This window comes from Chionomys nivalis, chromosome 3, assembly GCF_950005125.1.
Source record: "Chionomys nivalis chromosome 3, mChiNiv1.1, whole genome shotgun sequence".
NCBI lineage: Eukaryota > Metazoa > Chordata > Mammalia > Rodentia > Cricetidae > Chionomys > Chionomys nivalis.
This window is the reverse complement of record NC_080088.1, coordinates 44,709,423-44,723,747: the sequence shown is the minus strand read 5'-3', so window position 1 is coordinate 44,723,747 and position 14,325 is coordinate 44,709,423. Positions and strand designations below refer to the sequence as shown.

Here is a 14,325-nt window from a genome sequence, read left to right as displayed (position 1 = left end):
GGTGACAAGGTCATGATGCCGCGGCCCCTGCTTTGAAAATGTGTTTCTATTTTCTATGAAAGGGGGAGATGAAACTGGGGTGACAACATTGATGATTCTCTTAGAAACTGACCAGCGCCACCAGACACCGGCTATGTCAATGCCCTATTCTGAACTGTACTACCCAGACTCTTTTCCTCACTTTGTCTGGGAAGTTGGAAAATCTGCAAAGATGAGAGATGCTCGGTTCTCACTTTGGCTTCTCAACTTCTTGATCTTCTGGAGGTATTCCACCTCCAGCTATATTATTCAAGTATTTAATTCCAAATCCTATCTCTGCTGTTTGCCAGTGTGTGATTCTGAGAAAGTTAGTGCCCTGGCACTTTAATCCCTCCTGTCATAAAACAATATTGTCTATTATAGCACTGGTGCTAGAGTTACACAAACATACTTGGCACATATATGTGTGAATAAGTAAAAATATAATAAAGTGTCTAGGATAATGCTTAAGATAATAACTATGTGTTTTTTTATTTGTTGTTAGCATTACACATAGAATCATTACCCGCAGTATTAGTTTTTGATAGGGACATATTTTTCAGAGTGCATAGCCTTGAGAGTTCTCATTCTTTGAACTGTGAAGGAATGAAAGCATAAAATATTTTGGTGTGGGCAGTCCTTCTGTCTATGTGTTGCTTTTATTGGTTAATGAATAAAGAAACTGCCTTGGCCTGTTGATAGGGTTGAGCTTAGGTAGGCAGGGAAAACTGGACTGAATGCTGGGAGAAAGAAGGCGGAGAGAGAGATGCCATGAAGCCGCCAGGGACAGACATTGGAAATTTTACTTGGTAAGCCACAGCTACATGGTAATACATAGATTAATGGAAATGGGTTAAACTAAGATGTAACTGTTAGCCAATAAGAAGTTAGAGCTAATGGGCCAAGAAGTGTTTTAATTAATATAGTTTCTGTGTGGTTATTTTGGTTCTGGGCAACCGGGACAAACAAGCAGTTCCCTGCAACAAAATTTATCAGAGAGCTCACCTCTTTTCTGGTGTTTGTGAAATAATGAATTTCACTTTATTTGCATTGTCCTGCTCCATGTCTTTTATAGGTACTATGTATTTCCAGACTTGGAACTGACATGAGGATTGTTACATACTCAACGATACTTTCTGTCTATTATTAAATAACTGGCATGACTCTGACAGGTGTGAACATTAGGTGAGATTATAAGTGTATATATAAGATCCATCCTATAACTGTGGAGCTATTTACTTATTTTACCTATTAGTTTCCTTATTTTTGAAAGGTAATAGCAGAGTCACTCATTATGTCATTGGGATTCTTTGAGAAACAAAGTTATGTTTAAAATATTCCACAATGAATCATACATTTCAAAGCACTCCCCCCCAAAAAAAATTGTATTTCAAATTTCTTTTTCATCACCTACCAAAGATATCTCATAATAACACACACTCTGGTGATAGATAACGTGTACCCTTTCTAGATTAGGTACATGACATTTGGGTATTTTAATTTGCCCATGGGGGTGTGTTGTATGAAGCTGAACAATCTGAAATTAAAATTCTTCTTTGTCATAGAAACCAACATTCACAAACTAATCCCTCACACAATGTGCAGCATTCACATTTGTAACTTTTGATCAGCCACAGTTATTACCAGTCATAAATGCACAGTTTCTCTCAGAACCAGCTCAGGCAGCTACACGGATGCACAAGGGATATAAGTTGATCAGTCGAACGCAATAAAAAAAATAGTAGCAAAACTGGAAATGTTTTGTGAGGTGTCAGGTGAAGGTCATATATCTTGAAAATGGTTAGATTTCATCATTTCTTCTGGACATGTGAAGATGGAGGACAGGCAAAGTTAGAGAGGGAGAAGAAGGAAGCAGTTAGTGTGTCAGGTGGGACATGAGTAAGACTCTTATTTAACTTTGACAGTGTAAACATATCTCTCTCTTCCCAGGGATAGGAAAAAAACCAAACTTCATATTGTGGCATTTTTAGTTAGCTTACTGCTTATACCTTTGAAGATAGATAGCTCAGCAGTATAGGCGAGCTAATGAATGTTCCCACAGCACCCCCATCTCTTGATGGGTATGCCAACAAACCAGGTGATAGATAAAGTCTAATGGCTAAATCATCTTTAGATATTTATCTATTGATGGGTCTTAGCTTAGTTTATTGATGAAGTAAACATTGCTCTGAGGGTGCTAATGATGATGCTATTGATTTTTTTGTATTTATTTCTGTGGTTTTTTGTTTGTTTGTTTGTTTGTTTGTTTGAGGGAGGGTGTCATGTAACCCAGGATGACCTTCAACTCAACGTAAGGCTGAGATTGGGCTAGAACTCCTGATTTTCCTGCCTTTGAAGTGCTGAGATTACAGGCATATGCTACCATGCCTGGTATATGAGAGTGATTATGAGAAAAAATTTTACATTTACCCAGCTTGAGCACATGCAGTGTGTCAGGAACTGTATTAAATGGTTTCCGTACATGAACTTATTCAGTTATACCAACACAATGGGATAGTTCTATTGCTCTTCCACTTCACAGGTTAGGAACCTGAGACTGACGCGCCCAAGGTGGTGAGCTGGTAGGACAGGATTTCAGACCTACATTTGTAACTCATAGCCAATTCTCTAAGTAATTGAGAGATATTGACTTTCTGCATTTTATTTTAAAAAGCACTGAACAAAAGAGACCAAGAAAGGGCTGTGTCATTGAACACCTGGGCCACACAGCTTCCTTTTTTGTCTAAATGTGTGGGTTCTAAATCAGGAAGCATGATGTGCCCCTCACACGGTCATGATGAAGATTGAACTGAAAGAGTGAATGTACACACTGTCTTCTCTTTCCACATGAAAGGGGATGGAGGCAAAGGACTGCTGGAGAGTGACTTGAGCATCTCCAGGATAGTCCGGCAGCTGGCTGAGTGTTCCTCCGTTCTGGGTTCAGAAACACAAAGTGGCATGTGTCACTTAAAAACCATTGATGAGTATTTTCTACACATCAGTGATGGGCTGACACAATTTTAACTGCTGTGGTACAAAGAGCATGCAAAACTGAGAAAATTCTGTTCTCAGAGGGCTTCTGGTTCAAAGAGTTTAGTTAATAGTGGAATGAAGGCACGTGCTAGTTGAGAAGGGAAGGAAGTAGAAATTGGTTAGTAACACTATTTTGTGTAGTAGTAAAAATAGTAATCTAAATAAATGTGTATTTCATTGTAGCTTGTATTCTTGAGTGTCCAATTCAAGGGATATTTGCAGTGCCTGTCAGGGAAGAAATTTGTTTGATCTTGAGTTCTACAAGCCAGGGGCTTCCTTTCTGCTGGGCAGATCTGACTATCTTCTCCAGAAGACTGGAATGTTGTTCGTTCTCAGTCCTTTTCCCTGGGAAAGATTCACCCCTGTTGGTGGTTTGTTGCGAATTCTGGGCTACTCTCCCATCTCTTCTCATATGTATTGGCTGACTACTCTTCTCCCTTACACCCCAGTGGTCTCCAGATATGTTAGTTACTTTTCTGTTGCTGAGATAAAAATACCACAGCAAAAGTGACATACAGAAGAAGGGTTTACTTTAACTGATGGCTCCAGAGAGATGAGAATCTATCTTGGTGGTAAGGAATGATGTCAAGCAACAGGCATGGCAGCAGGAACTGGAAGCTGAGAGACCACACCTTCACCAGGAAGCATAAAACAAAGAGCAAAAAAAGAAGCAGTGTGATGCTAGAACCTTTCAGTGGTGTGCTTCCTCCAACAAGGCTTTACGCCTAACCCTCCCAGAGAGCACCAACAACGAGGGCTCAAGTAGAAGCCTCATAAGCTCTCTATAGTTGGTCTGTCAGTCTTTTGAGTGGACGGATAGGGAGTTTGACTCTCTTCCATCTTACCACTAATGGAATAGTGACCTCTTGAGAGAGTAGAATTTACTTGTGCCTGTCGGTGGCTTTGATCCTTGATTCAGTTAGAAAACCCATCCCCATGTCTGCCACATGCAAATGTTTTCTATAAGAGTTTAGTCAATTTCTGCCTAGCATGTGCTCTGTGAAATGGCTAGCATAAATGTATGCCTTTTCATAAGTCTATATTTTTCCCAACTCCAGTTTAAAGAGGGGATCATGACTTAACTTCAGGGCTTAAGCAATACAGGGACTAGGTATCAATAGAGTAAGAGAGATTCTGTTATAATCTTCTTTAAATATCTTCAGAAATTTCACCTACGTAAAAGAGGTAGGTATTGGAAACATTATTTTATTACTATGACTTGCTAAGCCATGGATTATATGAGTATGTCTTCTGTCTAGACACAGTTGCCCATGGCTTGGCTAACTCTAAGTGCTGACTTCTTGTGTCAGCATCAGTAGTGACACGCCTGTGGTCTTGTAACTTCTCCTTGTTGACTTCCTCTCTCATCTCTATGCTGAGAAATGCTCTTTAACTTCATCACTGGGAAAAACAGGCTTTTCATAAAGTTGGCAAAAGTAAACCCTGACGTCTTTGCCCGTAATTTTTCTGAAATGATATTATTTGGAATGTTAAATGTTTGTTTAATTTTTAAAATTATACTATATTTTTAATATGTATGCACACAGATGTGCATACAATGGAGGTCACATGTGGAGGTCAGAGGACAACTTTTGGGAGTCACTTCTCATCTTCTACCATGTGGGTTCCTGGAAATCAAGCTCAAGACTTTAGTTTCTGTGTCGAGGTTGAGCCACCTCCCTAGTACAAGGTGTTGAAAGTTTTAGTTCATCCAACAAATATTAGTTCAATACCTGCTGCCATGTACTGATTCCTGCTTCAGTCTGAAAACTTGGAATCCAGCAGCAAATATAGGCAAATTCTTTCTCAAATGCTCAGCTTCTCTGTTAGAAAGCTGAACTATATACTTAATGGTGTTTTAAACCATTTAAAGCATGCTACCTAATATTATAGAGGAAGTAGGTGACATGTACATGCTAAATCATATATAAACCATATACTTATTTTTTTATCACTAGCTATTATTTGAGAATTTAATAGTAGTATTAGATAGAATCTCCCATATTTGGTTTCTATTCTGACAACTGAAGATCATTTTTTTTTCTTATTGATTCTGCAAGTGGCAGCAACATACTGCACCTTTATCAAAGGGAAAACAGGAGCTCCTTCACCAACACTCCACCAGGATTTCCAGAATCCTTCTTCGTTCACACATTCTTTTGGGGAATTACTTGGTCATGAAAGTATCTCACTTGACCCATATCTAAGAAAGGATTTTTTACCAGACCCCGAGTCAGAGTGGAATCAAGTTATGACAGTTGTTGGCAAAGGCTTAAAAATTTCATTGCTTCTACCTACATTCTCTTTCATTTTACCTTAGAGGAACCTTCAAACCAAATCAGCACAGTGTGGAAGAAAACTTGTGCACCCAGCTGCGACTAAACTCTACATCTTCCCAGAAAAATGCTGAGACATTTCATCTAAGGAACTAGAGGAGGCTCCCCCATCCCTCTTTCTCATTTAGAAGGGGGCATTTCAATATATTTCTGGACCCTTAACTACATTTAAAGAAAGTATGAAGCCACTAGTGTAATCTGGTTTGATATTTGCTTAAGTTTTCTAAAGTATGTTGATAAAGTATCAATTATTATTGCAAGTGGAATACACTAAAATAGATTATTAATAAGAATAGAATGGATCATAGCTAAGTATTTGCTAAATTTTATATTTGAATATTAGTATTTTACTCTGGTTATTATATAAGCCACATCATATTTTTTCATATGCATGAAAACTCTACTGTGTTAGAAGAAACATTGTTTAGCACATCTCTTGCCCTTTGGTTATGTTTATTAAAAATAACTTTTGCCCAATCAAATTGCTCATATTTTAGTTTACCAAAGATATTCTCAGCTTCTGGATTCTTTTGCTGCAATTAAAAATACCCTCACAAAAGCAACTTTAGTTAAAAGGAGTTATTTCCATTCATAGTGCAAACATGCAATCTATCGTGGTAGGGAAGTTAAGCTATAGGAGCTTGAAGCAGCTGGTTGCATCACCCCCAAAATAGGAGGAAGAGAGACAAAGGCATTTGTTCAGCTCATTTTATCCTTTCTATCCAGTCAGGCAAGGACCTGAACCAAAGGAATGGCCCGCCCACTTGTAGGCTAGATTTCCTACCTTGTTATCTTCATAAACATAATCCCTTACAGGCATGCTCAATGGCTAAATTAATCACTCAGGGGTGTTCTTGGAGTCTGTCAAGTTGGCAGTTAACACTAACCCATCACAACTCCATCCCTTGTCAATTTGATTCCCAAACACATCACCTTTAAGCCACCATCTTCCATCCTTATTCCCTAAGTGAGTAGTCATCTTATAGGGCAAAAATGCACTTGAACTTTAAATACAGTTGAACTTTAAAATCTCCATAGTCTATAACAATTCCAAACCCTTTAAAAGTCTAAGATCTCATCTGAGACCTAATACAATTTCTTAACTGGGATGCCTATTAACAACAACAACAAAACAAACAAAAATAAAACAATAACAACAGAAACAAGTTACATACTTCCATCCTTCTAACATATGATGTCTAATAGCACAGAGTAAGCAGACATTATTCCAGGATGGAAATATCATAGTTAGAAAGAAGAATTGCCACACAAGGATGGTTTTGAAAGTATTCAAAACAATCATATCTCAGAGAAAAAAAATGAAAAATTGAAACGATATTTGTAGCTGACAGAAATAGATAGTATACCAAAGCTTTGCTTTGTGTGGAGGGTGACTATTCTCACGATAATTGTAAAATCTTAACTGCACTGAACCCAGAAAAATGCATGCTAATTTTAGTGCTGAACCTTAGGCACTCATGAAATGTAGCATCTCCTTGCTAGTGTGTGTGTGCTTAGCATAGACACTCTGTGCATAGTGACTGTGTTAACGTGATGTTTCATGGGGTGTTGGCTACAAGAAACTCCAAGCAATCCTCAGTGTATAATACAATAAACTTGGATTTGGAAGATGGGTATACTTGGTGAAAGGAACTTATACTGGACCACTGACTCAATCGTGTTATGGATGAGGCAAGTTGATTTTTCACAATAAAACAGATTCAGACATAAAAGACCTCTATGGTTTTACGTGGAGTTCATTAGCACGTTGGGTGCCACTCTGTTGTAATAGGAGCGGCGGGGCTGCGTCCCCGGCACCCAGCCGCCCGCATGGCTAGCTTATGCCCCGAAATAATTACACGGAAACTGTATTCTTTTAATCACTGCCTGGCCCATTAGTTCCAGCCTCTTATTGACTAGCTCTTACATATTGATCTAACCCATTTCTAATATTCTGTGTAGTACCATGAGCTGGCTTACCAGGAAAGATCTTAACCTGCGTCTGTGTCTGGTGGGCGAATCATGGCGACTCCTTACTCGGCTTCTTTCTCCCAGCATTCTGTTCTGTTTACTCCGCCTATCTAATTTTCTGTCCTATCAGGGCCAAGCAGTTTTCTTTATTAATTGAAATTCCTCCATCAAAAGCAGGTTTCCGTGATGGCTTTTCATGCATCCTTAGGTTTGATTTACTCACCTCTTTCTGTTTTCTGTTTTTTAAATATTGGTGTTATTAATGGGGCACGATAGCTTTCTTGAGACACTGGAGGGCCTCTTCTGCATGTTGGCCTAACACAAAATAACTGGTTTGTTTTTGCACAGAAGGAGTAGTATTTATATTGAAGAACCGCTTGGCATCAGGGCCCACATGCAGATGTCCTATCTTATAAGATAGTGCCTCATTGAGAAAATCCACAGTGGAGTACAATAAATAACATCTTGGCTTTACTCTGTGCTCCATTCACAACTGTTAATTTTACAGGGTTATGATTTCACCTCTGAGCAGAGGGCTCCTGGCAGGGACAGATGCTCTGCTGCCCCAGATTGTGCTGCGTGTGTCCCAGTAGGAGCCATCAAGAGCAGCAGGATGGCAGGAAGGAGGTGGTGCATCCAATAGCAAAGCATTTGCAGTTTGACTCTGGGAGGAGGAAGGAAGGAGGAGGATGGGCCTCGTGAAACTGCTGTCATTCATCTTTCCTTCAGTACAGAATCATATGCATGATGAACCGAGGGGAAAGAAAAGATTGCCTTGAATTTAATGAAAAATACTGTCGATCTTGATTTGAGACTCACATGTGTCTTATTTTCAAAGACACCTCTGTGTATCCACTAAGATTGATGATGGACCTAAGCCATGACAGGTCTGTATATTTGTCCAGAGAACGTCAAACAGGACCACATCATGATTAGCTAGATCTGGGTCACTGGGGTTAGGCTGGTATGACAGGTGGAAAAGCATACTGTGTGTTGACCACTGTGGCTTTCTTTCCAAACTAAAACAAAGGGCAAACTCAAAGCCAAGGGCAGATTAGCACCAAGCATAGAATATAGTACACAATAACTACTTTTACTAATTTTTTTGAGAACAAGTAGCTATACTGCTTACTGCCATAACTCACAGCACCTAGAACAGCCCTCACAAATGTGAGCAAAAGCTAGATGCTCAAAACTTAGCCATCATCTTCATGAACTCGCTGTGACACAGTCTGCACGTGATTGGGCCCCTCAACATTTCATCTTCAATGAAGAGGGCCTGTGAAACTTTCTGTGGGTCTGTGGGCTGTTAACAGTTGTTGGGAGAGGGTGTGGGTATCATTTTCTTCAGGGGTACAGCCTCTGATAGGTTGCCTTGCTCCAGCAAATAATTTCCCACCCGGGTTTATGCAAGCAACTCTAAACTCAGTGTTCCATACTTAAAAAGGAGGATGTGAAACCAGGAGTGTGACTTCTCGGGAAGAAGTGTTTGACAAGTGAAGGAGGGGAGCAATGAGGGGGAGCAGTAGAGGGTGTGCAAAAACAAGTAAAATTCATTATTTAAGTGAATGAAACTGTCAGAAATAAAATATGCATATATGTGTATGTATGTGTGTGTGTATATATATGTATGTACAGTCAGGGTACCACGGTTAACTTCAATATGATGCAGAATTTTGTGTACTGAACTACTCATTTCTCTCCATGTCTATATCTTTTGTCCCTACCTTTTGATTGAATTTCCAAATAGAAAAAGGTCATTTGTAGCACATGTAAGACCATAAATGTTATTGCTAAAAGATAAGATAGTTTATATTTTAATTTCATGCCTGCACTATTAGGATGCTTTATTTATGATAATAAAACCTGTTTGTGGCCATATTTGATTTGGGCTAAATTTTTTTAAACAATCAAAACAAATTTTCTTACCTTTTAAAACTCATGGATAATGACTATTTTCTACCGATTTTGAAGGCCTAGTATGTTCATTGTCAGTGTTGGGCCACACATTGAGATAGTTAAGCAGCTAGTCACCAGCATCATGAATCATCACATTCTGAATTCCTCAAAGCCCTGGAATTCATTTATATTTTGTACAAAACCCTGATGGGATTTACTATTGAAATATTTAGCATGCTTCTTTCCTTGAGTATATTAATTTTCTGATTATGCTTGGAAGCTTAGGGGAGGTAGATGAATGGGTTATTGAATAATATTTCTTAAGTTGTTAAGTTTTAGAGTCTTCAGTAATCCTGAGAACCCATCTTCTTTGAGGTCCCTTTTATGGAAATCTAGGGCAAATGTGATTTGAGTAACCAAGTTACATCTAAAACTGGGCTTGTACTAATTGCTTTATAGAATAACATTGACTTGAGAAAGAAAATACATACAAACAAACATCAGTGATTTTGTTTATTTGCTTGCTTTTTGTTTAAAGTAGAGATGTGTGTCTCACATTGTAGCCTAGGCTGGCCCGGAACTCACTATGTAGTCCAGGTTGCCTTGAATTTGCTGCTATCTTCTTACTTCAGCTTCTTGAGTTCTGGAATTGCAGGGCTGCTCCAGCACATCCTTCTAATGCCTATGATCCTTGGAGGTCAGAAGGATGGTAATATTTGGTCGGTAATTCAAGTCTGTAATCCCTGAACAGGGATGCTGAGAAGGAAGAAGTTCATGCTCCAGGTCAGGCAGGGTTATACAGCAAAACCATCTCTCCAAGATCAGAGGAGTGGCTGGAGAAATGTCTCTGGTGATTTTTAATTTCTCTTAACCCCCCAGTAAAGTGTTTAGCCCAGAGTGAATCACACAATAGCTATCCAATGTCCCGATTTGAAGGAAAAGAACACCCTCTGAGATTTCCTTTTTGTCCCTCTTTTGTTCACAAAGGTTGAAAAGAATGATGAGGACCAAAAGATTGAGCAAGATGGTGTCAAACCGGAAGATAAGGCTCATAAGGCTGCGACCAAAATTCAGGCTAGCTTCCGTGGACACATAACAAGGAAAAAGCTCAAAGGCGAGAAGAAGGGCGATGCACCAGCTGCCGAGGCCGAGGCAAACGAGAAGAAAGATGATGCTCCCGTTGCTGATGGTGTGGAGAAGAAGGAGGGAGACGGCCCTGCTGCTACTGATGCAGCCCCAGCCACCAGCCCCAAGGCTGACGAGCCCAGCAAGGCAGGAGATGCGCCTTCTGAGGAGAAGAAAGGTGAAGGGGATGTGGCTCCCTCAGAGGAGAAGGCCGGTTCAGCTGAGACAGAAAGTGCCGCTAAAGCTACCACTGATAACTCGCCGTCCTCCAAGGCCGAAGATGGCCCTGCCAAGGAGGAGCCTAAACAAGCCGACGTGCCTGCTGCTGTCACTGATGCTGCTGCCACCACTCCTGCTGCAGAGGATGCTGCCACCAAGGCGGCCCAGCCTCCAACGGAGACTGCAGAAAGCAGCCAAGCCGAGGAAGAGAAAGGTGAGTACTGTGGCAAGAGTGGGGTCATGGGTGTGATGCACCAGGGACTTTAAGTTTGGAGCCAGACCACTCCCACCGTTCAGGGGGAACTGTCTAGACAACTGTCTGGATATCACGAAAGTTATGCTGAATTCCCCCAAATCTACAAGCCCGAGAGAAAACTGAGAAAGAATTACATGGCAGCCAGTACTGGAGAGTCAGACAATTATCTTAATTGGATTGATATAAACAGTCAAGCTTGATAATCCCAGTTAAAAAAAAATGTGCTGTATGCTGATAGACTTAGTTTAATAAGTAATTACTGAGACTACATTTATTTCATGGGTGGGAATTAGCTAATGTGATTATTTGGCTCTAGGAAGAGCCTCCTATAAATACAGCCAACTCTTTATTGATTATCTAGTGTGGGAACTGCCAACAACAAAAATATAATCTCAGCTTTCCTTTCCTTATCCCACAAAGTGTTTCTGGGCATTCCACTCATCACCAAATGGTGAATGGTATGTGTTCATCTGTGTATGCACCGGGGAATGTTAGCTATGACACTAATTAGGGTCAGACACAATTAGGAAAATAAGTCAGTTGGTCTTGCCAAAAACAAAGGAAAAAAATACCCAAACACATAAATTATCATTTTATTATCAAACACACGACTCTCCTATGCATAACTAATTGGGAGTTGGCTGTGAATATGAAAAGGTACTGGATCCTCTTCGGTTTGGAGCTTGGAAGTTGGAATGTTTTTATTATAATGGCCCAAAGAGCCTGCACAGAATTGGAACAGAACATCCTAAGAGTAAGACAAATGTAATCCACTTTCCTACCTGGAAGTTGGTTCTGTCCCTCACTCCAGCATATCCACAATGTGATGTCTCCACTGTCTTTCACTAGCTTAGTGTAACCAAGAATACCTTTTATGTTGCCTTCATCACTGTGATTATTATACAAGAATAACAACTTAAGGAAAAGAAGATTTTGTCACACAGCTTCAGGTGTTTGGGTCCATGATGGGGTTGCTCTGTTGTCATGGGCCTATGATAAAACAGAATATTATGGCACCAAGAGTGTATGGCAGAACAGAATTTTGTACCTCGTGGTAGTTACGACGAGAGAGATGGGGGATAGAGATGGATGGATGGATGGATGGATCGATTGTTAGATAGATAAATAGATAAGTGATAGATTGATGATAAATGGATGATAGATAGATAAATGATGGATGGATACATAATGGATAGACTGACGGACGGATAGACAGACAGACAGATCCATAGATGAGGTACACTCTTCAAAGGCATACACATATTTTCTTCAACTAGACCTCCTTAACCTCACTAGCAGTTAAAGTCTAAGTCCATCAGTGGAAGAAACTATTGATTGGACAAAACATTCTGAATCTGATCCTCTCTGGAATCCCTCTAATGGACACGCATACACTCTGAGGTGTGCTTTACTGATCTCCTAGATGACTCTCATCAAACTAACAATCAAAATTAACCATTGTACCTCTCAATTCCAAAGGTCTTTAGAGATAAAGTTACTTTTGGACCAGTTTAACTGGGCTGCCTTGCCCCTTTATAACTTTATAGATTTATCCCACATACTAAGGGTCTACATTTAGGCCAGACCACTGTCTTGGGGAAGTTTATGATACAAGATTATGAGACTAACCTAGGAATGATAAAACTTCTGACCTTCATATTGAGAAGGCAATCATTGAATATTTGCCTAGATACTAAAACATGGCAGATGATTATTCTGTAGTTTCTTAGGAATATTTTTTCATCTTAACCCCCATATTCTATAAACCTCTAGAGTGCAATAATTACCATAGTTATCAACATACTCTTACATTCCAAATAAATCATGATTCTTTTTTACCAGTGACTTATTTTCCCAGGAACAGCAAGGTATGGGACTAGGGCCTTGGTTTCAGTTTATTCAATAAAAGTGTCTTGATTTTTTTTCTTTCGGCTTAGAGTTTAAGCCTCAGATAAGATGTCTGGGAATCACTTAGCAGATATCTAGAGTGTCATTCTGTAACTCTTAGAAGCCAATCATGGTTTCAAGTTCATGACATGTTTGATAGCCCTAGATCATAAACTGGGATTTTTAAAGTTTGGGGGTATAGACACAGACACAGAGGTAATTATGTTCATATACATATATGTATATATATTCTTATATATATATGTTCTTTTGCTTGGTTTTATAGAAGAAATTGGTGAACCAATGAAAAATCAAATACATATTTTTAAGGATAGGCATGGAACTTCATTTTCTTATTTAAGTTTTGATTATTTGAAATAACTGGTTATAATGTTTTAGTATTCAATAAATGTCAAGTATTAGAAGACTAAAAATTGACCAGACTTAATTTATAGGTAGTATGCTTTTACCTATAAGGTTCCTCTTATAACTTTGCAAATTCTAATTATTTAATTCAAAATGTGTCTAGTCACTGAATGTAGGTAGAGATCATACTCTGTCTTAAGCTTTTCAAATTCCAGATGAAAAAATATCTGAACTAAAGAGACTGTATAATATGCATTGAAAAGTTATTTAGAGTGTAGATGAAGTTCAGCATGAAGGTAATTCAGGAGACAATAGATGATGTATTTGGATCCCTCAGGTCATATTTTAAGTGGAGATTTCTGAAGTTTGGAGAATAGACACAAAGACATGGGATAACTTTAGGTCTATTACATCTTAGCTTTGGATTGATACTTTTATCTCAGGTAGAATCTGAAATGTAGCTTGTGACTGTTTTAGACTGAATTCTATCAGCTTGGCTTGCTGAATGTGACAAGCACAAATTATTCAGTCATGGTGAATCTCATGGAATCTCAGAAACTAAAGGAGACAAGGAGATCTATCATATGCTATTAGTTCCAAGAGGCTCTTCCTCATATTTCCTCCCCCTCACTGAGTTTTATTCTAACCCTGGTTAAAAAAGTAGAATATTTTCAGTCTGACTGTACTATTTGGAAATGGACAGCTACCAGGGGTGATTAAAGTTTCCATGGCTACCTAAAGAGGCATGAAGAGATAAGCTAGTTATGTACAGTAGAGGCAGGGGTCAAATTAATCCTAGGAGATAATCTCAGAAAATAAGATAAAATTTTCAAATCAACTTTGATCATGACTTTATACACATGGAAAGTACTTGTAAACTTTGAATATATTACTTACCTATGCCTTCTGCTGTTCATGGCTTTGTTATTAGTGAGCACCACTTGCAATGATATTAATTACTTTCATTGTTTTTCTTAGTTTTCTAACTATATATTTCTCTTTCTGTTTGCACATGCTTAACACTCAGTGTGCTTTGGACCACTTTGTAGAAAGATAATTCCTTTATTCGAAATAGGATGTTGGAATACTTGTAGGACATACCCTTTTTCATTGACAAGGGGAGAACCTTCGAACATCCTTTAATCAGATTGGCCTTGGAGTTTCGTGCTGAGCAAGCAGCATGCACATTGACTTTCAATGATGGAGATCTCTGTG

The 14,325-nt window shown here is 39.1% G+C and overlaps 1 protein-coding gene across 1 annotated transcript in view; it reads left to right on the top strand.

Moving 5' to 3' along the window:
• Gap43 (growth associated protein 43) overlaps positions 1–14,325 on the top strand; it is a 91,618-nt gene that overhangs the window by 38,481 nt on the left and 38,812 nt on the right. The window contains exon 2 of the mRNA XM_057765546.1: positions 10,245–10,815. Within this exon, the coding sequence (XP_057621529.1) occupies positions 10,245–10,815 (571 nt within the window). The remainder of the gene's footprint in view (positions 1–10,244; positions 10,816–14,325) is intronic.